The 25,252-nt window shown below is 45.7% G+C and overlaps 1 protein-coding gene across 1 annotated transcript; it reads right to left on the bottom strand.

Annotated features, from left to right (window-relative positions):
• Positions 1-7,183: 7,183 nt before the first annotated feature.
• On the bottom strand, positions 7,184-23,415 carry Narf (nuclear prelamin A recognition factor). Its single transcript, XM_040750221.1, has 11 exons — positions 23,256-23,415; positions 22,082-22,162; positions 19,207-19,350; positions 18,417-18,549; positions 15,876-16,010; positions 15,505-15,623; positions 13,752-13,881; positions 11,287-11,350; positions 9,617-9,754; positions 9,065-9,222; positions 7,184-7,527 (listed from the first exon to the last, which is right to left on the bottom strand). Exons 1-11 carry the CDS (start codon positions 23,280-23,282, stop codon positions 7,286-7,288), a joined length of 1,371 nt encoding a protein of 456 aa, XP_040606155.1. The 5' UTR covers positions 23,283-23,415; the 3' UTR covers positions 7,184-7,285.
• Between the last annotated feature and the right edge of the window lie 1,837 nt (positions 23,416-25,252).

Here is a 25,252-nt window from a genome sequence, read left to right as displayed (position 1 = left end):
GCCGATCCGCGCGGGCGCCCTGGCGGGCCGAGGCCCGGGCGCGGTCGTGGGCCGCGCGAGCCGAGCACGGTCGCCGAGGCCGCCGGCCGGCGAGGAGAGCTGCGAGGGCGGGAGCTCGCACGGCCGCGCGCCGGGCCCTACGACGGACGGGCACGCTGGCCAATGGGCGCGGCGCACGCAGTGGGGCTACCAAGTCTGGCCAATGGTGAGCCGCGCCGCCGAGCGCCCGCACGTCCGGCGGCGTCGCGCGACGCAAGTCGGCCGCGGCGGCGCGGAAAACCCGGGGCGGATAAGGAGCTGGCGTCGGGCCGCGCGCGCGTTCGCGGGGTGAGCGGGGGTCCAAGGTCACGACGGGCGCGGGTGCTCCCCGACAGCCGGTGGCCACTCTTATACTCCGTCCTAGGCTGAGTAGAGCCATACACGCTACTTGAGCCGAATTGACTAGAGTGCCACCGCGCACGGCTGTAACTCAGAACTACCCCAGTATACTAGTTCTGCACTCAGTAATTCGTATCAATGACTGCGAATCTGAGCATTTTGTCAATCTCTGTGTGTGTTTGTGTATGTGTGAAAGAGAGAGAGAGAGAGAGAGAGAGAGAGAGAGAGAGAGATCCATCTCTCCCATTAAAAAAGAAACCACCCCGGGGACCCATAAGAATGGCTCAGGCATGCAGATCGAGCAAGCTGTGATGGGGCCCCAGAAGTCAGTGCCAGTACAGACATAAAGCTTAAGCCCCAGTGTCTCTTTCTAGGACTGAAGGGCATTTTGGTGCACCTGCTTTGGCTTTGCTAAGGGAGGCACGTGGTCATGAAAAACGTCACACCAATATGGTGGCCCCTGGGTGCAGGCAATGGGACGCAGTGTTCTCACTGATGCACAAAAGGAGTTCAGGTCAGGGATGGTATAGTGGAAACGCTGGGAACGTACTGGGCAAGAGCTTCTAAATAGAATCCCCAGACGAGAGGCATCAGAACATTTTGCATTTTAATTCATTTATGTGTCTTAACTTAAAATAAGTGTAATGGAAATTAATGTATCTATAACATTTGCATATCTTATTTGACATATATATGTCTGTAATTACAGTATAAATTCCTAAAGGTTCAAACTGTGTTGTATTACAAATGTGGAAGAAAGGCATTTCATTGAGTGTTCATTTGAGGGATTGTAGGTGATATAAAGATAACTATGGAAATAACTAGGTGTCTAGAGACAAACACAAAGGAAAATGCATAGTCAAGAGCAAGGAATTTTTTTTCATCACAGTTGACAATGACTGAGCTCCTGATTATACACGTTTGAGCCCAGGTAAGTTTTGAGTTTCTGCGGTGTGCTTCAAGCATCTATCTGTAATGGGGCTAAATCTTTTTCCACTTTCCACCGATTTTTATCCAATAACTTTGTAAACAACCCTGGCTAATACAGGTATATAAAATAAACATGTAATCAAACAGTTATGATGCTTTGTTTGGCTTTTGTGGTTAGTTTTGGTATTTTTGTGGGGAGGGAAAGACAAGTCTTATTCTATAGCCCTGACTGTCCTGGAACTTAAATGCAGGCCAAAATCACCTAGAACATATAGAGATCTGTTTCCTAAATATTGGGATCAAAGGCATGTATCCCCATATCTGGTCAAATCAAACACATAATAAATCATAAAGATATTTGTTTTTAAAGCAATTATTCAATGTGCATGTTTACATTTTATTACAGATTAAAACAATTTTGCAATCTAATAGGATGCATGTGCTTGTCTATTTATGTGCATGTATTGTATTAAGAGTGAATGCTCCCCACTGTAAGACGTGTGGACACCAGGGTTTGATGTCAGGATATCTTCCTCAATGGTTTTTCTTTTTGTCTTTTCTTCTTCCCTTGTCTTTTTCTGAGACAAGGTCTCCCAATGCACCTGGAGTTCACCATTTTGGCAAGGCTGGCTGACCAGTGAGATGACAGGATTCACCTGCATATATATTCCCTCCTATGCCCCAGTCATACCCAGCTGAATATTTGATCCTGCAGGACATAGAGAAAAATGGACGACTTTCAGAGTTGATCTATAGCTTTGTTTGAGATAGGGTTTCACTATGTAGCCCTCACTGGCTTGGAACTCAGAGTCAACATTCTCTGCATCCCAAGTCCTGAGAGTTAATGTATACTCCAGCAAATTTTGATTTCATGATTATCACTGCTTAAGAACACTGCTAAAAGCTGGGCGTTAGTGGTGCACGCCTTTAATCCCAGCACTCGGGAGGCAGAGGCAGGTGGATCTCTGTGAGTTCGAGGCCATCCTGGTCTACAAAGTGAGTTCCAGGAGAGCCTCCAAAACAATACAGAGAAACCCTCTCGAAAAACCAAAAAAAAAAAAAAAAAAAAAAACACTGCTAAAAATGGCATTAGTATGTTTAATATCACTTTAATAGTTGGAAATACTTTCTCCAAAGACAAATGTAAAACAAAAAGCCTGATACCTATTGGAGGGCCTAAAACTGACATAAAGACCTGCAATGGTGTGAAGCGACTGAGAAATTGGTGAGGTACTACGGGAGATGGTTTGCTTTCTTCCAATTTTTTTTTTTGAAACAAGGTGTCGGGTACCCCAGGCTGGCCAAAAGCACTGAATGTTTTGAGGATGACCTTGAACTTCTGATCCTAATTCTACCTCCCAAAAGCTGGGTGAAAGGTACTTATGCTTGTTTATGTGATGCTCTGGAGGGACCCAGGACTTTGTGCATGATAGGCAATGAAAATATAGCTCGCTGGGCATTGGTGGTACATGCCTTTAACCCCAGCACTCAGGAGGCAGAGGCAGGCGGATCTCTGAGTTTGAGACCAGCCTCCAAAACAACACAGAGAAACCCTGTCTCGGGGGAAAAAAAACTAAAAACTTTTTTGAATATATTCCAGATGAATAATCTACATTCCAAATTGAATTTTAAAAAATATTCTGGGTTTTTTTTTTTTTTGCCTTCCTTTTGTTTGTTTTTTGTTAAGCCTGATTCTCAGTGTAGTCCTGGCTGTCCTGGAACTCACTCTGTAGACCAGGCCAGCCTCAAACAGATATTTATCTGCCTCTGGCTCCTGAGTGCTGGGATTAAAGGAATGCACCACCCCAGGTTTTGGGGTTGGGTTTTTTTTTTTGTGTGTGTGGGGGGGGAGGTGGTTTTTGGGTTTTTTTGTTGTTGGTTTTTTCAAGACAGGGTTTCTCTGTGTAGCTTTGTAGAGTCGGCTGGCCTCAAACTCACAGAGATCAGCCTGCCTCTGCCTCCTGAGTGCGACATTTTTTTGAGGCTGGCTTTGAACCACAGAGAACCACCCACCTCTGTGTGGAGTGCTGATATTAAAGATCACGTGTGTGTGTGTGTGTGTGTGTGTTAGATATATAGCTCAGTAGTAGTTTTTGCCTAGCACATGACACATCTGAGTTCCATTCCTAGTACTAGACAGAAAGATGGATGGACAGATAGACACACACACTTTAAGCAAAACTGCCTCTAGGGATCTGGAAAGATGGCTCAGCAGTTAGCTCTTGCTGCTCTTCCAGAGGACCAAAGTTCAATTCCCAGCTCACACGTGCCTGTAACTCCACCTCCAGGCATCCAATGCCCTCTTCTGGCCTCTGTGGCTATCCACACACATGACTTTCACTCATAGACACATACATACACATAAAAATCGTAATAAATCTTTTAAAAACTGCATTCAGTTCACATCCATTTCAACTCAGTATTTACGAGGAGCCACATCCACAGGAAATACTGTGAAAGGTGAGACGTGAGGCATCTTCTCTGCCGTAATGGACTGCACCCTTTCACATGGTAAGCCAAAGTAAATTCTTCAGGCAATTTCCCATCTGTAGATGCAGAAGGGAACCCACATGTAGTATGCCAAGTGGGGAAAAAAGCCCCATTCCTGCATTACCCTTCCAGCCAGCTGTGCCCCTCAGAGGAGTGCTTCACCCAAGCCAGCACCTGCAGCTTAGCTGCCAGCTGCAACTCCAACTTCTGTAGTTGGCTCACTCATAATGCACCTGGCAAGCCCAAATGTCAACCAATGATGAGTGGGGCACATACTGAGTCAGATCTTACAGCAATACCAGTATACATCACCGGTAAGAATACAGTGTATCTTTCCCCCCACTTTCTGCTCTTGTCGTTCTAGAGAGTGAACCCAGTGCCCAGGTATAATAGGCAAAAACTCTGCTCCTGTACTATGGCCCCGCCCTGACTGAACCATTTCTAAATTACCTGTAAAAGAAACTAAATTTGTCTTTGTGACAGAATTTCATCATGTATAAGCACGGTTATCCACAGTGGTGTAAACCAGTACTCCCGGGTCAGACAGGAAACAAACTAAGAAATTGGTCCTCTGCCAAGCTGGACCATAGGCATTGTGAACCAGAGTACCGGGTAGATAGGAATCTGGGATTGTGTTGTCTTCTCACGCTGGAACCAGTCACTAATCAGGAGACACAGTCTACTCTGACTACATTTGTCATGCTGCTTTGACCAGCTATTGCCTGTCAAGGCCTTGCTCACTTTGTGCTTAAACTGTTTTTGTTTTGTGTTTCTTTTTTTCAAGACAGGGTTTCTCTGTGTAGCCCTGGCTATCCTGGAACTCTCTCTTTAGACCAGGCTGCCCTTGAACTTAAAATATTCACCTGCCTTTGCCTTCCAAGTGCTGGGGTTACAGGCATGTGCCACCACCACTCATGCTTCCACTGTAATGGAGGAACAGGAAGGCACGTGCAGTCTTGAAAGGCTCAAAGGGCCACAACCTAGTATCAGCAAAACCGAAGGCCCTACATCTCGTATCTTAGCACCTAGCCTCAGTTATTGCCATGGATATTGCCATGAAGTTTTCAGGAAGTCAATCCCTTCCCACATTGGCCCTCAATGCGGAGCATCCTCCTGACCTATCAGAAAGGGACTCAAAAACAAGGAATCGCTCAGGCTGGGCATAGTAAAGGAGGCATATTGCAGGGTGTAGTCCATGACAGGCAGAACAAATTCTTGGTCCTTCAACTCTCCACTCAGACCCTGTTGCATTGTTTATTCCATAATCAATTACTTTGGGGGATAGATACCAAAGCATATTGACTGAAAGCAAAAGATTATAATTTACAACAGTGGTTCTCAACTTTCCTAATGTTGCAACCCTTTAATACAGTTCTTCATATTGTCCTGACACCAACCATAAAATTATTTCCATTACTACTTCATAACTGTAATATATGAATTGTAATATACATATCTGATGCACAGGATATCTGATATGCAACCCCTGTGGAGGAGTCAAGACCCACAGGCTGAGAACCCAGTTATGTTCCTAGATAGACTCACAGGAGTAACAAAACCTAAACCAAATCTGACAACACTGGGGAGTCAAGGTAATCACAGACATGGTAAAAATCCAAGTGCTTTAAAAAAAAAAAAAACACCTCTGGGATTCTCCAGTTCATCTTCTGGATGAACTCTAGTATGTGTCACATGATTGTGTAGATTTCATCACTGGGTAACTATCTCTCTGTGTGGATACAGTTTCCCCCTTCTAAGGCATGCTTACATCAGCAGTAGTGAAGGCTAAAGGGATGATGCCACAGGGCAGTGTGGGCTTTGTGGAGCTGAGGGGGCAAGCCAGGCCCATTTGTATAAAAAAGACAGTCCTGTTTCTGCCGAAAGGCTCTGGGGAGGAATTTAGGGGAGGTTGGACATTAGATAGCTGTTTCACCCATCCAGTATCCATGAAGCCTCAGCTCTCTCTTCCTGCCCCATGGGGGTAACTGATGAGCTGGACCTCCCTTGGGACCCCAAAGCCTAAGTGGGCCACCCTCTTAGTTATCTACTTACTTATTTTAAAATATACATTGGGATCAAATCAGGTCCTCATACATGCTAAGCTCAAGTGTTCCACATGGTGGATATCTGCCACTCTCATCAGCCTTTACCCTGCTATGAGGTGAGCCCCACTCAAAGACGAATGCACAGGTCAAGTAGAAAGTTGATTCACCCACCAATGGGCCAGCTCGCCAAGAGTTGTTAATAGCTACCGACCTTCGGCAACTATGAGGAAGATGGCTCACTGTGACTACAACTTAAAATTACTATAAATTTCAGCCGGGCATTGGTGGCGCACGCCTTTAATCTCAGCACTCGTGAGGCAGAGGCAGGCGGATCTCTGTGAGTTCGAGGCCAGCCTGGTCTACAGAGCGAGTTCCAGGACAGCCTCCAAAGCCACAGAGAAACCCTGTCTCGAAAAAAACAAAACAAAACAAAGTTACTACAAATTTCTTTAAAATTATTTTTTGGGGCCTTGGTGGCACACATGCATACCATAGTGGCTGTGTGGAAGTCAAAGGATAATTCATGGGAGTGAGTCTCATTCCACCAAGAGGGCTTCACAGATCAAACTAAGGTTGAGCCATCTTGCTGGCCCAAGAATTCAGATTAATAAAAAAAAAAAAAAGAGCCAACTGGGCAGGAAGCCATAGTTATTCACTTTATAGCAGCCTGGCCCTTCTTGATATCGCCATTTCTGCAGCAATAATCTAAGGCTCATGGATCACAACTCAAGGGACTTGAGTCTTTAAATACACATTTTTGAGCTGGGCTGTGGTGGTACACACCTTTAGCCCCAGCACTCAGGAGGCAGAGGCAGGCAGATGGATCTCTGTGAGTTCCAGACCAGTCTTGCTACAGAACAAGGTCCAGGATAGCTGGGGTTACACAGAGAAACCCTGTCTCGAGAAACTATGACGACAACAACAACAACAAAACCCAAACAAACAAAAATGAACACATTTTGGATTAAAAAAAAAAAACAACTGAGGGGGGTAGTGGTGGTGCACGCTTTTAATCCCAGTACTAGGGAGGCAGAGGAAGGCAGATCTCTGTGAGTTCAAGGCCAGCCTGGTCTACAGAATGAGTTCCAGGACAGTCAGGACTGTCATGTGCAGACACCTTGTCTCAGAAAACAAAAAATAAAATTAAAATAAATAAAATTAAAAATAAAATAAAAAAACAAAAAAACAAAACCCTGAAAGACAGGAGTATGTCCCTGGCCTCACTCTTTGGGATCTTTCTTACATCTTGGGCTAAAAGGATAGTCATAGAGGAAAAATGCTTCTCCCATGTGAAAACATTCCACTCCCTCACACACTACAAAGATAGCACCACGTGAAACTGCATGTAGCGGAGCACTGCCAAAACTGGAGTGACCCGTTGTTCTTGAAACAACCACCACTCTCCACTCAGAGCTGTCTCCCTCCTGCCCTTCTGGGCTTTGTCACCACTTGATATCCAAGCTGTCTGTGCAGGGCTCCAAGCTCTGGTATGTGGTGTGCAGCACCTCCTGGACTTTGGGGGACTCAGTACCCTCCAGCCACTCCTGGTACAACTCCTCCACATGTGCACTGCTCTCTGGGGGTCGCACAGGGATGCCAGAATAGATCCCTTCCATCTGCTGCAGGAGTGCACGATCTGTGTGGCCGTCCTCTGTCTGTGCTTGGCCTCTGCCATTTAAGCATCCTGAAAGACACACATAGGTGGACTTCTTCTTCCCTGAGGGATAGTCAGTTACAAGGGAGTTTGCATCAAGGGAGAATCATGAAATAGGCAGTACCATGTGACTTGAGCTTATTTCTGGAGCTCTCAGTATTCTCCAAGGTTATCTTGGAGCCTGCCCAGGAAGAGAGTCCTGGGTGTTCTTTAGTATTACCATATACATTACCCATAAACTGGTTTTACCTAAAAGCCTTTAGAAGTGGGCAGTTTTCTGCTATCTGGATTCCTGGTTTCTTCTGAAAATTACCCAAAGAGCATAGCATGGCTGAGCAAATTCCCACCTAGTTAAACTTCACTCTCCACAGATCCAAGCCACTTGAAAGCTGGACTCTTGATGTCCTCTTTTTCAGTGGGCTTGCACCCACTTCCTCTCCTTCCCAGGCCTATGCGGTTTCCCCCCAGAAAGCAAGGGGACCCTCCTAGAGGCTCCACCCACCAGCCATCTTGTTTCTACTCACTATAGCACAGGGCTGAGCCCAAAAAAAGTAGATGCCCCCTGCTGTCATCCCCTCTTAAATGCTAGCCACTAGCAGTTTCCCTCCTTTAGAAGATCCCTCAGGACATGGACTAGAAACATAGGCCTCTCCTGTCTTACTCTTTATGGGTCCTGTCTTCATTTCTGACAATGTACCTTTCCTGGCTCCCTCTGGGCCTTTCTGAGAACTCTAGTGTTCCTACTTGAGTATGTTGACTCAGACATTCCTGGTCTTGAGCCATCTCCTTCACACCCAGGGGCGTAAACAGACCACTTCAAATCAGACGCTCCCCTCATTCTCCAATACCTGTATCTTCCCTATCATTTAGAAAGTCTAGGCATTCTATATGGAGAGATACCTTGCTCAGTCTGGACACAGGTGTGTGTGTGTGTGGGGGGGGTGATGAGGTGCCTTGGTCCTGCCTCAATGAGATGATGGGACAGACTTAGTAGACTTCCTAGAAGAGGAATTACCTTCTCTGAGGAGCAGATGGGAGGTGTGGAGGGTAGTGGGGGGAGCAAGAGAAGAGGAGGGAGAGTGAACTGGGATTGGAATGTAAAAAAAAATTAATTTTAAAAAAGCAAAAAGAGAGAGTCTAGTCACTACACCCTACCCTAGCTCTGGTCTACTCTCATTGTCTCTTCACCCTACATGAGAACTTGCCTCATCTGCCTGGGTCTTTACACCTGGATGGTTAATTTCCCTTTGCAACAGGGGAATGCTAAGAGAACAAGTAACATCTGTCCTTCCCTGCTGCCACTTTGCACAAGGCCAGCTCTACTAGTAGTCCCTGTGTACTAACTCCATGTTATTGACTTTAGGAGCTGGTTCCCATCTGGCACCAGGTGGGGCTCCCATATGGCACTTACAAGTGGGTGTCTAAGGATACAACTGCCTACTTCTCACACTACAGTTGAGGGAAGGGAGCCTTCATAGGTGAGGATGGCATGCCATAGCATAAGAGAGGAACCCACCCTGATGGTTACTGGTGGACAGGCTATTAGTGGGTCTTCTGCACCCCTTACCTCTGGGACATGCTAGGACCTCCACGAAGTGATATGGGAATTTGCCCTTCTTGAGCTTCAGGATCATGTTCTGGATATTGCGGAAGCCATAGGCTGCAGCAAAGCGCAGTAAGACCTCCCCATTCTTCTCAAGGGTAACCTCATGGAAGTCTTTGTTTCTATAAATCAATAAAATGGATTTTAATGGTCAGTAACCTAAAGATCACATATGTCTGTTTGAGGTATTGTCTTACTATGTAGCCCAGGATGACCTTGAGCTCAGAATTTTTCCTCAGTCTCCCCAGTGCTAGGTTTACCATATCTGCCCATTTTTTCAATTTAAGTTTTGAATGTCACCAAGATAATGTCAATGGGAAGACACACAAACAGCCCTTCTATTGTAACCAGTGCTGACTTTCCCGTAGAGCAGCCACGGGTAGAGCAGTCATGTATACCACACAGATCAGGCATACCACACATAATGCATACAGGCAATACACATCACACCCTGGCTCTGGCTGATCTGTCAGCACCACTCCTGGGTACACCAGTTGTAGATATGCTGGCTCAAACCTTAGTGCACGATAGTTGATCTCCTCTATGTGCTCTCCGAACAACTCTTTGGCTGCATGTCTGAAGACATGGGCCAGATGCCCATCTGAACTCACTCCATCATGACGCCATACTGAAACCTCCTTCACATTTCCAAACCTCAAACAAATAGGACAAAATCATCATTAGTGCTGATGAAGAGGCAGCAAGTATGTACTGGCTGGTTTTGTGTGTCAACGTGACACACAAAAGCTAGAGTCATCGGAGAGGAAGGAGCCTTGGTTGAGGAAATGGCTGCATGAGATCCAGCTGTAGGACATTTTCTCAATTAGTGATCAATGGGGAAGGGCCTAGCACATTGTGGGCAGTGCCATCCCTGGACTGGTGGTCCTGGGTTCTAGAAGAAAGCAGGCCAAACAAGCCATGGGAAGCAAGCCAGTAAGCAGCACCCCTCCATGGCATTTGCATCAGCTCTTGCCTCCAGGATCCTGCCTTGTTTGAGTTCCTGTCCTGTCTTCCTTCAGTGATGAACAGCAATGTGGAAGTATAAGCCAAATAAGCCCTTCCTCCCCAACTTGCTTTTTGGTCATGGTGTTTCATTACAGCAATAGAAACCCTAACTAAGACAAAGTACTAACCCAGTTTTTATAGGAACAGGATCCAGGGAGCCATGTAAAGGTTACTCCTTTGCAGGTATTTAAACTTTGGGGAGCCACCACGTGGGTGCTGAGAACTAAACCTAGATCCTCTGAAAGAGCAGTAAATGCTATCTCTCCATCCCCCAAAAGCATACTATTTTTCATTTGTTTGTTTTGTTTTGTTTTTCAAGCAGGGTTTCTCTGTGTAGCTTTGGAGACTATCCTGGCACTCGTTCTTTAGAACAAGCTGGCCTTGAACTCAGAGATCCTCCTACCTCTGCTTCCTGAGTGCTGGGATTAAAGGCGTGTGCCACCAACGCCCGGCCAGAAGCATATTCTTAATGAGGTCTAATGAACAACATGAAATGTCACTTCACATCTAGCCCAAGATTGCAAGTGGGGCTATGTCACTGGGTTCGCTCACTTGCTTCTTTGTGCAGCCACACAGGCATTCAGGGCAGGACAGTGGCGTGGTGACTGAACACCTGACGGTGACTTCAGAGTATGCTTGAGTGTGTCCAGGCCAGAACGAGGACCTTTGGTCACTTGTCCAGGTCAGGTAGACTCTAGCAGCAGGTACTCCAGCTGCTGTAATTCTACAAACTTCCATATCACCTCCTATAAAGGGGGCATAAATGTAGTACCCAAGCCATCAGTTGTGCACTTGGTCTTTACAAAATACTTTGTGTGGGACCCAAGGACGCAGCAAAAGCCAAAGTCCTAACTGGGCACCAGGATCACCATGGGAATTAGAAACCCAGCAGCTATGTGCTTGGTGCAAAGAGTCCAGAGGGAGCTACAGTGTTAGACGTGTGGCTCTGCTCCACATAGCTTCTACACTTGCCTTCCTTCCTGAAGGACACAGTAAGCCTCCAGATCCCCTGGCAGTACTAGAGCATAGACCCATTCCAGGATCCTGAGGAATCCATTTCAAAGGCCAGGTTGGTAAGGCTGCAGGAACCTGTCTCAGTTCTCACATGATCTGATTATGGCAGCCCTGGGGCCTGCAAAGCGCACCAGAGGCCCCTCCCAACTTACAAAGATGCCACTTACAAAGTATCCACAGCAACATCTTTCACAGAGAGGTCACTTTGTTCCATTATCTGGGCAATTTCACCTGAAGAAAAAACAAGAGGCCATGAGTCCCTGAAAGGACCACAGGTGGCCTAGAGCTCTGGGCCAGGCTTTGCTTCTCCTGGGGAAATTCTGCATTAGAAGCCTAGGACCCCTTCTTGCTGTATAATCCATTTTATATATCAGTAAAAAGTAATGTTAACATCAGAAAAACACTAAAAAGATATGAAAACGGAATCCTCTTTTGGACCCTGAACTGAGGTAATTCTGTAATTGCTTCAGGCTGCGTCAAAGTGGAAGCCTATGTATGCTCCACACCAAACTGTTGTGACACATGGAAACTGAGCATAAAAAGCTGCTCATAAGCCAGGCATTGGTGGCGCATGCCTTTAATCCCAGCACTCTGGAGGTAGAGGCATGTGGGTCTCTGTGAGTTCGAGGCCAGCCTGGTCTATAGAGCGAGTTACAGGACAGCCTCCAAAACAATAGTGAGAAACCCTGTCTTGAAAAACCAAAAAAAAAAAAAAAAAAAAAAAAAAAGCTGCTCATAACCAGAAGCACTTTGTATACTACCTTCTACATAGGGGTTCCTGGTAGAGTCCCCTAGACAGCAAGTAAGACACCAGGTGCCATGGGACATCACTAACACACAGCACAGGTTGAGTTTTCAATGTGGTTCTAAGATGGTCCCCTGGAAGTTTTTATTCCATCAATGCTCAGAAAGTAGAGAACAGCACCACTGAACACTTTGCCCTCCCGGCCACACTGTTCCACCTTGGTAAAAGCTAGAATCCCAGGACATGGAGGAAGACAGCTCCCGATCTTCAAGGTCATCCTGAGAGACAACCCAGCCTCTTGACCCTGGTCTAAACATCTTCAAGGATCAGTTTCCAGAGTCTGATTCAAGTAGACAGGCCTGGACCCTAACAAACTCCCACAAGCACTCTTGGCCTTCTTTCTTCTGGAAAGCTCCCAGGACACCAGTGGATAATCTTCATCACCAACCAAATCTGTCACAGTCTCTGAAGCAGCGGTTCTCAACCTTCCTAATACGCCAACCCATTTTAATAAAGTCCCTCTTGTTGTGGTGACCTCCAGCTATAAAATTAATTTCCTTGCTACTTCATAACTAATTTTTCTATTGTTATGAATCATAACATAAATATCTGGTATGCAGGATATCTGATATGTGAGCCCTGTGGAGGTTGCAACCCATGTTGAGACCACTGCTGGGAAGCATAGCAAGGGCCACTAAATGCAACATTACTAGAGTACATATGAATTTTTCACTTTAGTCAGTGTAAAACATTCTTTGTGTTGGGCTGGAGAGATGGCTCAGAGGTTAAGAGCACTGACTGCTCTTCCAGGGGTCCTGAGTTCAATTCCCAGCAACCACATGATGGCTCACAACCATCTACAATTCAATCTGGTGCCCTCTTCTGGCATGTAGGTAGAACACTGTATATGTAATAAATAAATAAATCTTTAAAAAAAAAACCATTCTTTGTGTCCTATAGCATACTGGTTTTCTCACATGTGGGAAAGTATGGGGGGGCCTCTGTAGGATTTACAGCAGGCAGAGAAACATCCACAAAGAGACAAGAATGAAACTCAGTTCAGCCCAATTGTAGCTATTGGTGCTGGGCCAAGACTGAGTCTGATCAGAAGTTCGTTTATTTTAACCATATTTAAGCACAGCACAATTTCAGAAAAAAAGTTTTCTGGTAACAATTAACTTGGCCCTGTGATTACAGCAAAGCTTACAACACGTTTATATTGAAGCTATTTACAAAACACATATGGCCCTGTCCCTAAGTTGGTTTCTTGCTGATTTAGAAGCAATGCTCAGGATACGGGTCTAGGGAGAATGACTGAAGTAAACAGAATGCCCAGGGTTTGGTCTGGTCCTAAAATAACGTAGAAGTTACTTAGGCTGCTGTAAAGCACAAAAGACATCACTCATAAGGATGGTATCACGCCTAGAAACAATGCTAGATTATGAGAAAAAGGCCTGGGATAAGTAAAACCTAAATTCTGGGGGATATGGACAAAGCCTGTCTCCATAGTCAGCAAAGGATCGCCAGGTTGTAAACTGTATCCACTCCCAGAATACCAGGAGGAGGACAGTTTAAACATCTCTTTCCTTTGAAGGGTGCTTGCATGTTCAACCTTCCTGGCTACTCCAGTGCACAAGCCCTTTTGTCCTCTACAGGAAAGGATGTTGATGGGCTGTGATGGAAGTACACATTACCTAAGAGCCATGTTGCCAGTATTGTTCTCCCAGAGACCTGACTCCTATGGAGGATGCAGAATCTTCCTCTTTGCTTTAGGTCACCGAATCCCCAAGAATCCTTGGCTATCACTACTATCAGGCAGCTTGGCCAGGCTGGCCTGTCAGAGACATGCTCACTTTCTGAGTTCAAGAACAGCTATCCACTTCTCACCTGACGTCAGCACACAGTCAGTGCCCCTGGCACCATTCAAAGTAGTGGAAAGTCCCTCTCGAAGAGCTTCCAGCTTCTTATCATAGCAAGGAGCCACAACAACATGGAAGATTTTCTCAGGAGACAGATTCTGTGGAGGAGAGCACTCAGCTTAGAACTTCAGGGAAGCAATGATGGCAACTAGAGTGTGGGGGGGGGGTGTTGGGGAAAATTATTTTAAGGTGTGTTACATTTGTTTATGCTGCAGAACATTTGTTTTAATGATGCAAGAATGTGTTGCATTCTTTCATGTTGTATTTGTTTAACTCTGTGAAGCTGTGATTCCTTGCCTGTCTAAAACACCTGATGGTCTAATAAAGAGCTGAACAGCCAATAGCTAGGCAGGAGAAAAGATAGGTGGGGCTGGCAGGCAGAGAATAAATAGGAGGAGTCATCTAAGAAAAGGGGGCAGGAACAAGAAAAAAACAAGGAGAAGAGGACATAGGGGCCAGCCAGCCAGCTAGTCAGCCACAGGAGTAAGGGTGAAAAAAAGGAAAAAAGCCTAGAGACAAAAGGTAATTGGGATAATTTAAGAAAAGTTGTTGAGGGGGAGGCTGGAATGATGGCTCAGAGGTTAAGAGCATTGGTTGCTCTTCCAGAGGTCCTGAGTTCAATTCCCAGCAACCACATGGTGGCTCACAACCATCTGTAATGAGAGCCAATGCCCTCTTCTAGTATGCAGGCAGAATACTGTATACATAATAAATAAATCTTTAAAAAAAAAAAAAGAGGGCAAGGGGAATGTAGACCACTCCACAGCCAATTTTTTTGTCCCTTCAACTCAATACACATATAGGGGTGGGGTGGGTAATTTGCCAACTGTGGTGACTTTATAAGCAAAGAAATATTCCCAGTGACTAAAATGAGGCTGTCAGATGAATGTGGCCTTTAGGCTGGCTTCAGTGTTTGGAAGATCCTTCTCCTTGCTGTCTTTTCTAGGTACCGTGGTGCTCAAGCAGTTGGTTTACATGAAGGAAGAAAGACAGGGTGTGATCTGTCCGGCTACCCAAAGCCTTGGAACCCAAGAAAGTGATGGGCTGAGGCAAGGGACATGAAGGAACTCTAGACTAGGACTTACCTATCATGTGACAGATAGTGTTAAGACCATGGGACCAGGGACTGGAGATATGGCTTAGTGGCTAACAACTTTAGCTGCTCTTCCAGAGAACCTGGGTTCAATTCCCAGCAACCATGTAGCAGCTCACAACTGGATGTAACTCCAGTTCCAGGAGAGCTGATGGCATCTTCTGACCTCTGTAGGCACCAGGCATGTAAGTGGTGCACAGACATACCATACACACCCATACACATAAAATAAAAGGTAAAAGTAAAAATAAAAAAAGAGGGCCAGGTGTGGGAGCACATTTCTTTAGTCCCAGCATTCAGGAGGCAGAGGCTGGCAGATCTCAGTCTGAGGTCAACCTAATCTACATATTGAGCTTAGAACACCTAGGATTATGTTGAGAGTTCCTATCTCAGACAACCAAAACAAAACAAAATGGCAGGCTAAGAGGGGCATTGTTGGCCTGGAGCAAAAAGTCAGGTTAGAGGTGAGGCTTAGCTTCCTGAGGCACCCAGAACAGAAGCACTCAGGTAGTGTCTCCATAGGTGAGGTCCAGGGCCACCCTGTCCATGGAGTATACAGGGTTTCCCCTCAGGCCTTGCTCACCTTGAGTCTACCCTCTGCTGCTGTTCTCTGGAGAGGCTGGCTTACCTGCTGTCTAGCAAAGTAATCCTTCACCAAGGAGCCCATGATCTGCTGGGGGGACTTGGCAGTGCAGAGATGGGGGATAACTGGGCGGCCCAGTACCCGCTCAGCATATCTGACCCAACCTAGAGAGAGAGAAAGTGAAACAGAAAGATGAAGAGAAGGAACACATGAGGTCGGCTCCCTCTGCCTCCTCCTGCCTTCTGACTGAGACCATCAGCCCAGACTGAGCCAAGATACCTCCTCTACATTGTCCCTGTTCATAAGGTGTCCTGCTCTACAAATCTGAGTGGGATGGGCCTGCTCACTTCTAGCCAAAGCCAGCCACATCCATTTCTACAGTTCTGGTGAAATGGTGCTAGCAGGCTTGTGCTCACCAGGACAGGCAGAGGTCAACATGGGCAGTTCACGCTGCTCCTCACTGTGCCGGTGATATCGGCGTACAAACTCCTTCTGACTCTCCAGGATGCTGAAATCTGCGGCGATTGTGGTGTCAAATACATAGTGCACCCCTGCAGGAAAGAGGGACATGGCTGTTTCTCTCAGACCAAGTTGGATCCAGATCACAGCTATCATCTAAGTACGATCTGTCTTTCATTTCATATTAAGACAAGGTCTTACTCTGCAGCCTTAATGGGTCCAAGGCTTATTGGGTTATGAAGACTAGGCTAGCCTTGAACTTGTAATGATCTGTCTGATTCCCAAGTGCTATGATTAAAATCATGGACAATAACACTCGACTTTTTATGATGTTATTTTTTTTTTTTTTGGTTTTTCGAGACAGGGTTTCTCTGTGGCTTTGGAGGCTGTCCGGGAACTCACTTGGTAGTCCAGGCTGGTCTCGAACTCACAGAGATCTGCCTGCCTCTGCCTCCCGAGTGCTGGGATTAAAGGCGTGCGCCACCAACGCCCGGCTATGATGTTATTTTTTAAAAGAGTTTATTATGCATACAGCGTTCTGCCTGCAGGCCAGAAGAGGGCACCAGATCTCATTATAGATGGTTGTGAGCCACCATGTGGTTGCTGGGGATTGAACTCAGGACCTCTGGAAGAGCAGGTAGTGCTCTTAACCTCTGAGCCAGATCTCCAGCCCCTTATGATGTTATTTTTAAGAAGGTCTCTCTACATAGCCCAATGTAGGGAGAGATCTTAGGTACCTGTAGTACTGACCACTCCCGTTTGGGCGTGGTCACAGGTATGTAGAAGATTGGGGGGGGATAAAGAGGAAGGGGACTCGCTCTCTCTTGGGATTCCGGTCAGGTCTTAGAGAGCAATGGAGCACTGACCTTGAGTTCTTGGCTTTTCATGTAAGTGATTTCTCCCCAATAAAATATCATACGACATCCCTATCCTGTGTAGGTTAATCTTCCTCAATAGCCCAGGTTGGTCATAAAGTTGGAAATCCTACCAACTCAGGCTTCTGAATGCTAGCGTTATAGGTAAACACAACCATCCCCAGCTTTTGAACACCCTAATTCTTCCTCAGCTTGGCCTTCTCCTGCTTCATACACAAACACAGATCACAGATTTGATGGCACCTGTATCTTTTTTTTTTTTTTTTTTTTTTTTTTTTTTGGTTTTAGGAGACAGGGTTTCTCTGTATTGTTTTGGAGGCTGTTGATCCAGCCCGGCCTCAAACTCACAGAGATCTGCCTGCCTCTGCCTCCCGAGTGCTGGGATTAAAGCACCTGTATCTTCTTACCACCACCACAGTTAGTCTTGAAACTTTGCTTATAACAGTGGCCTGGTTCACATTGGGCACTTGCTTATTGTTTGAAACAAAGTCTTGCTATATAGTCCTGACCAGCCTGGAACTCATAGATGATCCTCTTGCCTCTGCTTCTTGAGTGCTACTTATAGATGTGCTACCAGATCTTTCCGATCTCGCTTTTATGGATGGTGTTGGGCAATGAATTTACACCAGCAATCTCCTGTATTGGAGAGAGTCTTTACTTGCTGAACCATTTTGATGGCCCTATGCCTTACTTTTTGAGATACTTTTCTCATGGAACAGAAGTTTGCTATTCTGGCTAGACTGGCTAGCAAAGGACCCCCTGAAATCTACCTGCCTCAGCTTTTCCAGTGCTAGAGTTACAGGAGTTGGCTGCCATGCCTAGATTTTTTTTTCCAGATAGGGTCTCACTATATATCTGTGGATGGCCTAATACTTACCATGTAGACCAAGCTGACCTTGAACTCACAGAGATCCTCCTGCTTCTGCCTCCTAAGTGCTGGGATTAAAGGTATGTGCCCTAATGAAACAAATTACCACCTTTCATTCCTCATATAAAGAACATATGCCTGGGGCTAGAGATATAAGTGAATGCTACATCTTACCTAGCTAGAAAAAGGTTCTTAGGAAAATAGACATTAGTCATTGCAGAAATAATTATCAAATACTCATTCTGTGAACTGGAGGCAAGCATAGGAGCCTCCTAGTAATCACTGTCTACACTGTCAGCAGGGGTTCACTTCTTACTACAGACCCATCAACCTCATTGTAACAAAACATCTATCTGCACATGGCACAGTGTATGTGACACCCACTTACACTAGTAGGAAGCTGGACTCATGACACAAGGAATGGGGTCCTTTGACATTCCAGGAGTTTCTCTGAAGTTTTTCTATCCTGTGCTCTTGAAAATTGAACTTGAAAAATAAAAAGGGCCCTTCATGAACTGAAAGTAGACACCTACAGTATAATAAAAAAAAAGTAAACGGCTGGGCTGTGGTGGCACACACCTTTAAACGAAGTACTTGAAAGGCAGAGGTAGGCAGATTTCTGTGAGTTTGAGACCAGCCTGGTTTACAAAGTGAGTTCCAGGACAGGCAGGGTTACAAGGAAAACACATCTCAAAAAGTGAAAAAGCAAATACATAAATTAATAATAAAAAAAATTTAAGAAGTGACTGACTCACCAAGACTTTTGAGGAAGCCACAGAGTCTTCTGGATGCATCAGTGACACTGAGGTTGAATTTAGCAGCAAAATAAGGCAGAGACTGAGGACACACAGACGCAACCAGCACTCTATGCTTTGAGGTGTCACATTTCTAGAAGGAAAAACAGTAACGTCACATGTGTATTGATTGCATCAGAAGCAAAGTAAGGCCCTTAATGGAAAATTCATAGTAAATGAAATTTTGTAGCTCTGGCTGTCCTGGAACTCACTCAATAGACCAGGCTAGCCTGGAACTCAGAGATTCACCTGCCTCTGCCTCCAAAGGCATGCACCACCACAGCCCAGCAAAACATAAAAGTTTTAAAACATGTTTAAGAACAAAAAGAAAGGAAAAGAAAAGAATGTAGGCCATAGAGCAAGTTCTAGGACAGCCAGGACTACACAGAGAAGAAAAACCCTGTCTTGAAAAACAAACAAACAAACAAAAAAGATGCATAGGATCTTGGTGTGGTGGTGAGTGGCTGAAGTAATCTTATCACTCAGGAGTTGGGAGGCAGGAGGATCAACAGCATATCTCTATGCCTAGGCTTCCAGCATTGTCTATGAGGCTTCAGATGGGGCTCATTATCTACAGGTGAAATGCAGGATGACCGGGATATCTACAATACAGTCCTAACAAAATCCAATCTAGAAGTAAACTTAAAAGCATTTCCATGGCCTGACGGATTTTGAACTTGGAATTCTCCTGCCTCAGTTTCCCAGTATTTGGAATTACAGCCCTTACCATCAGTTTCAGCTGACACCATACCTTGTTAAGATTTAAGACGTGGAAGAAGTCCTTGGCACTCTGCTGGGAAAGCTGGACTCCTTCCTCCACAGTCACACAGCTGTCACATGCCAGGCAGTCACTCAGAAAAATCTTAGCATCTGCCAACTTATGGAATTCTCCCTTCTAGGAAAGAAAATGGTGTTAACATTGTGTCCTTTCATTTTTTTAAGGTTTTTTTGAGACAGGGTTTCTCTGTGTAGTCCCGGCTGTCCTAGAATTCAATGTGTAGACCAAGCTGGCCTCAAACTCAGAGATCCACCTGTTTTTGTTTGTTTTTCTGTTTTTGTTTCTGCTTTTTTCTTTTTCTTTCTTTCTTTTTTTTTTTTTTTTTTGTATTTTTGGTAGCACTGTTTCCATGGGGAGGGTAATTGTACAAGCACAATAAAGAAAAGAATCTACACTTAACATGGAGACAAAGTCAGGCCAGAGGTGTCAGGAGGTGCTACTAGGCAATAGTCTCTGTTCTGAACAGCTCATGGCAGTGGAGACACAAGGCCCTCAGTAGCTCTTAGGATCATGCAGATGACACTCAAGGGTGAACTAGCCCCAGTGTTATCTTGTGGAAAGATGATATCCCTGGCTGCTGCAAACTGGTCTGATGGTCATCTCCTCCTCCTCCTCTTCCACCCTTCCTCTCCAGTGCTTGTGAATGAGTCTCAGGTTTCCCTGCCCAGCTCTCCCAGCTCCACACAGTTGACCAAACTTTCCATACAGTCATAACTGGCTTGAGGTTTCCACCTGTGTGCAATACAGACATCAGCTCCTTGCTGCTCATTTATATCTGCCTCTGTAGAGTGTAGCCTTCCCCGCCATCCACCTGGGCCCTGCCACAGTTGCAGTCCCCAAACAACACACAGGACGCTACATTAATTATAAGCTGTTGGCCGTTTGATTGTTTCTTACTGGCTAGCTCTGACTTAAGTATTTAACCCATAATTGTTAATATAAGTATTTCTCCTACAGGAGAAAGGGGTCCGGACCTCTTACTCCTCTGGAGGCTACATCGTGATTGACTCTGCCTCTCTTTCCCAGAATCCTCCTTGACTCCTAGTCCTATCTATCTTGCTTCCCTATTGGCCAACAGTGCTTTAGTCAACAACCAATAAGAGACAGATTTACAGAATGCCATCTCCTATCATGCCTCAATAAAGAAGTCTGAACACCTGGATGCTGGGACTCTATGTAACACCCCCCTACACCATGCCCTACCTGGCCCTTTTTAGTTCCCAGAGAAATCTACCAAAGCACAAACCACGTTTCCACTGCTCAAAGACCCTGACAGCACTCTCAGAATAGGATCCACAGCATAGCTTTTGCCTTGCCTGTCCTGCCCTGCCCAGGGGCTCACACTCAGCCACAAAAAAACCCACACTAAACTGCCCAGGTGCTAGTTAGACTCTGTTCAAGCTTATCTCATCCTTACCAGAGCCCTGGGAGGGAAGAAACCCAACTCCCCACAACACTGATAAGAAATAGAGCCTCACCTCTTCTGTGTGCAGGCAAACATGCAGGCAGCACACTGTGTACATAATAAATAAATCTTAAAAAAAAAAGAAAGAAATGGGGCCTTCAGGGTTGTTGGATTTTTTTTTTTGAATTTTTTTTTTTGAGACAGAATTTTGCTGTGTAGTCTAGATAGGCCTCAAACTCATGACACACTGCCGCTACTTCTCAGGTATGTACTAGCATGCCAAAGGGATTAGATTTCTTTCCAAAGTCATGAAACAGAGTACAGACATTAGGAAACAGTCCTGGTGTCTAAAGCACTGGCCCAAACTGACCCAGGACTCCAGGGGCCACTGCTCCTGACGCATTGCTATGTCCCAAAGGCTTAGTCTCCAAAGCACAGTAATGACACACAGAGAACCAGAACTATGCCCAATACATCAGAACTACTAAATCAAAGAGGAAAATCCTGCCACCTACTTCTCCCATGCTATTAATTCTCCACTTATAAAAACAAAAACTTGTTTTGGTTTGGCTTTTTTTACACTGACTGATTGCTGGGTTGCTTACTAGTGTGTGGTGGTGCCAGTGGGAAGCTCGAGCAATAAGCATACATGTTGGTGTAGAGGTACAAAGGCAACTTGTGAAAGCTGGTTCTCTTCTGTCATCTGTGGGTTCAAACGTCACACATAGGTCCTCCGGAGCAAACTGACATCCTGAGGCTTGGTGATAAGTGTCTTTACTGGCTGAGCTATCTAACTAGCTCTAAAACCAATTTGCTTGTTTGTGATTAAGCTTAAGCCTCAGGTTAGCTAGCCATCAGTTGACTTAAATCTTTAGCCCTCAGTTATTGTTTTTGAGACAAGGCTTCAGTGTATAGCTTAGACTGGGACTCCAGTGGTATGCCACCATGCCTGACTAGTCCTAATATTTTCTAAGAGAACAGTGACTGTAACTTTCTCTGTGAATCCAGAACACGGCAGGACAGATGCAGAGGCAAACTACCCCTCAGAGCATGAAATAAGGTAGTCACGAAACCAGCCCAGAGCGAGTGTGATACAGTAAATGCAAATAAGCATCACTATGAGCTAAAACAAGAACAGAACTGAAGAAGCAGCCATTTAGACAGCAAGCTCAAAGACTCATAAACATGACTTACGTCTTCTCACATGCCACGAATCTAAGTTCCTCCCATTTTACAGAATACAGGCTTCAACAGTGCACCGGGATGTCCCTGTTTCTCATGGAGTACCTGGCCTGGTATGTCTGAGGTGACTCAAGGCTGTCCTGTACATGACCCTTCCCGTTTTTTACTTCAATCTTTCTTAGAGCAGTGAAGCGAACAGGAGAAAGCAGCAGCAGCAGCCCTGCTCACATCAGGCTGACACAATCTGAAATGTTTACTTGCCTCTTCATTCTCCTGGGCTGGACTTGATGCACCAACGGACACATTCTCCTGGTCATCAGTTTTTGATTTTTTACTACATTCCTTAAAAAAAATGTGAGGGTGGGAGAGGACAAGGAAATGTTAGAAAAGAAAATTCTTTTTTTTCTTTATTTTATTCTAGCTTTTTTTCCCCCTAAGATTAGGTCCCTATAGCCCTGGAACTCACTCAAACTTAGAGATCCTCCTGTGTGTACCTCCTGAGTGCTAGAATTTAAAGTGTGTGCTACCATACCAGGTTTAAAACATGAGATAGGTTCTTGATAAATTGCACTCTCTAACTTTGAGTTCATGATCTCCTGCCTCCATCTCGCAAACGCTGGGATCACAGGTGTGTAGCACCAAGCTCAGCCTAGAATAATTTAGTGGGATTTCTCTCCATTACTAAAAAACAAAACATAGCCTGAACGTTAATCTTACCTCTAGAAACCCTTTCCACATAAGTAAAATCATCCATACTTAATGACTGATACACATAAACACACACACACACACACACACACACACACACACACCTCCATCTGCACTGTTTTTTATAAGAACAGAAGTGATATAGCCCTAATGGATTCGAGAACACTTAGATGTGGCTATTCCACATGAATACAAGCGATTCCCCCGAAGGTTGTTCACCATAAGCAGTAAGTTAAAAAGAACAACTTATGGAGTATTTGTATATGATACAATCCCCCCTCAAAAAAAGATTCCTGCACATGCATCACGTGACTATCACCATGTTGGAAAGCAAGTGTGAATGTTATCAGTCATTTCAATCACCTAGTGGAGCAGGACAGACGGGGCTTCCTCTAATTCCTTCTCCACCTGTCCTCATTGATGCTACAAGTATACAAGTTTGTTGTCCTTGCTTTAATGTAAGAGCCGCTCAAACATTTCTGGTCACTTCATTAATCGTTAACTTCCACAACAGCACGGGCCCCAGGACAGTAGCTTCCACAGTGAGGGCGGCGGTGTACCCGCCCGCAGTGGCCCACAGCCAGCTCGCCTCCCACTCGGAGGCAGACAGGTGACGCCTGTCAGAGACTGACTGACAACAGAAAGAAAGGCACACGGCCGAGCCCGACCCTCAGCACAATTCGCAGTCCTGGCTTTCTCCCCCAGTCCCACCGGACACCGCACCCACCTTTCGTGTGCAGTGCTCACACTTCATCTGGAGCGGGACTGGCGGGAGGCCCGACGAGCCTCAGCTGAGTGGAATAAGGAAGACTGGAACCACAGCCGCCTGCCGCGGGCTGGAGAGAGACCGGCGACCCTTTGTTGTCTTCATCCGCGGAGGCCCCGCCCCCAGGACTGTGGTAGACCAATGAGAGAACCGAAACAGGATGAGCCGCACCCATGGACCAATGAGAAGAGTACGAGGCTGGTAGAGCCTACCTACCCCGCCTCCTTCGCCTAGGCCAATGAGAGTGCCAGGAAGTGGCAGGTCCCTTTCAGCAGCCAATCAGAAAGTGGGGGAGGAGCTTGTCCTTGAGCTGGAAGTTGACCGGCCGGGACGTACTCCCCTGTTAGTTTTTGCCTGGTTAGTTAAGGTCTGTAGTGAGAGCGGCAACGGTAGGTGTATGAGGCAGAAAGAGTGCGCTGACAGAGCGGTGGAGGCCGGACCGCAGCGACGGCAGAGCGCAGAGGCCGCGGCCTGGCCAGCTCAATGAAGTCTGTGTCGTAAGCCGAGCTCCACCGCAGCTCCTCCAGGGCGGGGTAGGCGCCGCCCTCTGCCACCGCCATGACCATCCTGCAAAGACTCACGTAGGCTGGTGCGGCAAAAGTGCACATGCGCAGCAGGCTTGGGTTGCTTTGTGAGCTTGGCTTAAGTCTGGAGGGAAGACTGAAAGTCGGCTGACCTTGAAGTTTGGCATAGTGTTATACTATTTGTCACTTACAATTAAGAAAGCACCAAAATTCTGCACTGCGTGGTGGCTCTCATCTTTAATCCCAACAGAGGCAGGGGGATCTCTGAGTTAGAGGCCAGCCTGGTCTACAGAGGGAGTTCCAGAACAGCCAGAGTTACACAGAGAAACCTTTCTCTAGAAACTGAAACAAACCAGAAAAGCCTTTTCTTTGTTAAAATTGATTTAACTAACTTTACTAACCTTGCTTTTTTGGCTTCTGAAATTCTGCTTCTGGCTAACTGTTCTTGTTAACTGAAGTGTGTCAACCCAGAATATGTTTTTTGTACTTAAACTTTCAGCCTGAGAAAGGCTTGGGGCTACACTGGAATCCTGAATACACAGTGTAGTCACCTAATAAGATTTTCTATTGGTTTAAACCTGTGTCTAAGCATCATCTCTGGTGGATACCCCACAACACTAGGGCAGGCAATCCTTAGACTATTGCGAACCCCTAGACATTCCCCTGCCTCGTGGTTTCTCAGGGTCCTTCTCCAGTCACCCACCATGATGAACGGACAACGAAGGGCCCTTTAGCTCGTTAAACAATAATAAAAGACTCTTTGCTTTTGCATCGAAAGGGGCCTCTTGGTGATTTTGGGAGTTCAAAATTTGGGCACAACAGCATGACTACATTAATCCTATCACAAACAAAAACAAAGAGGTTGAGGTAGGAGGACAGTTAATTTCAGTTAACCTTGGTTTACAAAGTGAGTAAAATCTACAAAGGTAGATTTTATTTTAGCTCATTGTTTTTTGTTTTTTTTTTTTTTAAGACAGGGTTTCTCTGTGTAGCTTTGGAGTCTGTCCTGGAACTAACTCTGTAGACCAGGCTGGCCTCGAATAGCTCATTGTTTTTAATTTTTAAGATTTATTTTGTTTTACATGCATCATGTTTCACCTACATGTATGTATCTAGACCGGGCTGCATGCATCCCTGGTACCTGGGGATGTCCTAAGAGGATTGAGAGTTTTCATCTAAGTCCTGGAAACCAAACCCCAGGTCTTCTGTAAAACAACAAATGTTCTTGATCACTGAGTCAACTCTCTAGCCCTGATTTGTTTGTGTATTTCTGGCTGGTCTAGAATTCTGGGTTCCAGTGCCTTGGTTCTCCCTGCCCTGTTGGTCTTCTTTTGTCTCCCTCTCTTCTCTTCCTCGTTTGCTCTGCCCCTCTCTCTTTCCTCTCATGGCTCAGTCTGTTCTGCTGGCCATGTTCACTCTGGCCTCTTCCAGAAG

Source organism: Mesocricetus auratus, unplaced genomic scaffold (genome assembly GCF_017639785.1).
Source record: "Mesocricetus auratus isolate SY011 unplaced genomic scaffold, BCM_Maur_2.0 Super-Scaffold_100007, whole genome shotgun sequence".
Lineage (NCBI taxonomy): Eukaryota > Metazoa > Chordata > Mammalia > Rodentia > Cricetidae > Mesocricetus > Mesocricetus auratus.
This window is presented reverse-complemented; position numbering and strand designations above follow the sequence as displayed.

Coding starts and splice junctions, on each gene's coding strand:
- Narf (XM_040750221.1), bottom strand. CDS start 23,282: ATGAAGTGTGAGCACTGCACACGAAAG. Junction 9,755..11,286: donor GATGTTGCTGTGGATACTTT/GTAAGTGGCATC, acceptor TATTTGTTTGAG/GTTTGGAAATGTGAAGGAGG. Junction 7,528..9,064: donor GGTCCTAGCATGTCCCAGAG/GTAAGGGGTGCA, acceptor TGTGTCTTTCAG/GATGCTTAAATGGCAGAGGC.